Source organism: Oncorhynchus kisutch, linkage group LG8 (genome assembly GCF_002021735.2).
Source record: "Oncorhynchus kisutch isolate 150728-3 linkage group LG8, Okis_V2, whole genome shotgun sequence".
Lineage (NCBI taxonomy): Eukaryota > Metazoa > Chordata > Actinopteri > Salmoniformes > Salmonidae > Oncorhynchus > Oncorhynchus kisutch.
In genome coordinates, this window is record NC_034181.2 from 7,555,058 (window position 1) to 7,557,557 (window position 2,500).

Here is a 2,500-nt window from a genome sequence, read left to right on the forward strand (position 1 = left end):
TCTCTCTCTCTCCTCTCTCTCTCTCTCTCTCTCTCTCTTCTCTCTCTCTTCTCCTCTTATCATTCTCTCTCTCTTCTCTCTCCTCTCTATCTCCTCTCTCTCTCTCTCTCTCTCTCTCTCTCTCTCTCTCTCTCTCTCTCTCTCTCTCTCTCTCTCTCTTCTCTCTCTCTTCTCTCTCTCTCTTTCTCTCTCTCTCAGTCTGGTAAATGGGATATGGTGGTCCAGTCTGGTAATTACTGGGGAGAGGTCCAGTCTGGTAAATTAATGGGAGTGTACGTCCTTCTTGTATTACTGGGAGTGGTCCATCTTGGGTAATTATGGGAGAGGTCAGTCTGGAGGGGTATGACTGGTTGGTTAATTACTGGGAGTGGGCCAGTCGGTTAATTTACTGGGAGTGACCCGTATTGGTAATTACTGGGAGTGGTCCAGTCTGGTAATTACTGGGAGTGGTCCAGTCTGGTAATTACTGGGAGAGGTCCAGTCTGGAGGTAGACTGGTAATTACTGGGAGTGGTCCAGTCTGGTAATTACTGGGAGAGGTCCAGTCTGGAGGTAGACTGGTAATTACTGGGAGTGGTCCAGTCTGGTAATTACTGGGAGTGGTCCAGTCTGGTAATTACTGGGAGTGGTCCAGTCTGGTAATTACTGGGAGTGGTCCAGTCTGGTAATTACTGGGAGTAGTCCAGTCTGGTAATTACTGGGAGAGGTCCAGTCTGGTAATTACTGGGAGAGTTCCAGTCTGGTAATTACTGGGAGAGTTCCAGTCTGGAGGGACTGGTAATTACTGGGAGAGGTCCAGTCTGGTAATTACTGGGAGAGGTCCAGTCTGCAGTTAGACTGGTAATTACTCCCTCGTTCTCTCTCTCTCTCTCTCTCTCTCTCTCTCTCTCTCTCTCCATATCCTTCTCACCCTCTCTGTCTGCCCTTGACATACCTCTGTTTGGTAATGGATTAAGGTGTTTGGGGCAGTAGCCCTGTCATGATTAGCTTGTCTTCAGTGAGGCCATTTTTATTCATGGCACCGAGATATCTTAGTGCCACCAGACACCTGTCTGTCTGTCTTCCAGCCTGCCTGTTTGTCTGTCTGTCTGCCTGTCTGAGTGTCCATATGCCTACATGCCTGCCTGCCTGTCTGTCTGTCTGTTTGAGTGTCTGTCTGTCTGTCTCATTGTCTGTCTGTCTGTCTTTTCTGAGTGTCTGTCTGCCTGTCTATCTATCTGAGTGTCTGTCTGCCTGTCTGTCTGTCTGTCTGTCTGTCTGTCTGTCTGTCTGTCTGTCTGTCTGTCTGTCTGTCCGTCTGTCTGTCTGTCTGTCTGTCTGTCTGTCTGTCTGTCTGTCTGTCTGGGTGTTTGGTGTTGTACTCTCACTGCCCTATTCCCATGCTTTACCAGTTTTGATGAATGGACTGAGAACTGCTGTTGTATAAAACATTTCCATACACAATGGAGCAACTAAATCCAAACAACTGGCCAAGAAGGTTCCCATGGGAACCAGGTCGAGGGTCATTGACTTTGACCCTTTGTCCACAGTGACCATAACATTGCATCATGCAGTAGTGATGCTAAGATATATACTCACTGAACCCCCCCCCCCCCCCCCCACACACACACAGATACATATATAAGTACTCACGCAGGCACTGTGTGTGGTCCTTGTAGGACCCCGGCTCACAGGTGGCCACGCACTGCCTGTTGTTCAATAGCAAGGACCCCCCACAGGAAGAGCATTCATAGTCTTTCTCACAGGTGGCACAGGACGACTGGCAGGCTGCAGGGAGAGAGAGGGGAGATGGGTAGGAGAGGAAGGAGGGGAGGGAGGGGGAGGAGAGGGGAAGGAGAGGGAGGAGGGGAGGGAGGGGGAGGAGGAGGAGGATAGGGGGAGAGGGAGGAGGGGAGGGTGAAAGGGGATGGAGAGGGAGGAGAGGGAGGAGGGGAGGGGGAGGGAGGAGAGGGGAAGGAGAGGGAGGATGGGAGGGGGATGGAGGAGAGAAGGAGGAGGAGAGGGGGGAGAGGGAGGAGGGGAGGGGGAGGGAGGGAGGAGAGGGGAAGGATAGGGAGGAGGGGAGGGGGAGGGAGGAGGGGGAGGGAGGAGAGGGAGGAGGGGAGGGGGAGGGAGGGAGGAGAGGGGAAGGATAGGGAGGAGGGGAGGGGGAGGGAGGAGAGGGGAAGGGGATAGACAGAGGAGAGAGAGAGAGAAATTCAATGATTCTCTTAAACACATCCCTCATAAATAGTCCATGTTCATTGATGTCGTACATGCCAAGGATCTCAACTAGAATCAGGCATGGGACTATTTGTTCTTGAACGGATGGTCGGGGGCCGGAACATAATTTCAAATAATTTGTTCTCTGCAAATTGACACAAGATGCCAAAACAGATTTTGTATTTGACAAAAACATTACATTGGTACACATTCAAATACAGTATGCCTCTCTATTAATGAGTGGAAATACTTGGAAATAGATTTCCTAAAGTACGAGCATGTTGAGCTGAACTCCTACA

The 2,500-nt window shown here is 50.8% G+C and overlaps 1 protein-coding gene across 1 annotated transcript in view; it reads right to left on the reverse strand.

The window, feature by feature from the left end:
• Positions 1–2,500, reverse strand: part of LOC109884593 (extracellular matrix protein FRAS1) — a gene marked incomplete in the record, with an annotated part of 348,159 nt that overhangs the window by 172,391 nt on the left and 173,268 nt on the right. The window contains 1 exon segment of the mRNA XM_031829488.1: positions 1,632–1,766. Coding sequence (XP_031685348.1) covers positions 1,632–1,766 — 135 coding nt within the window.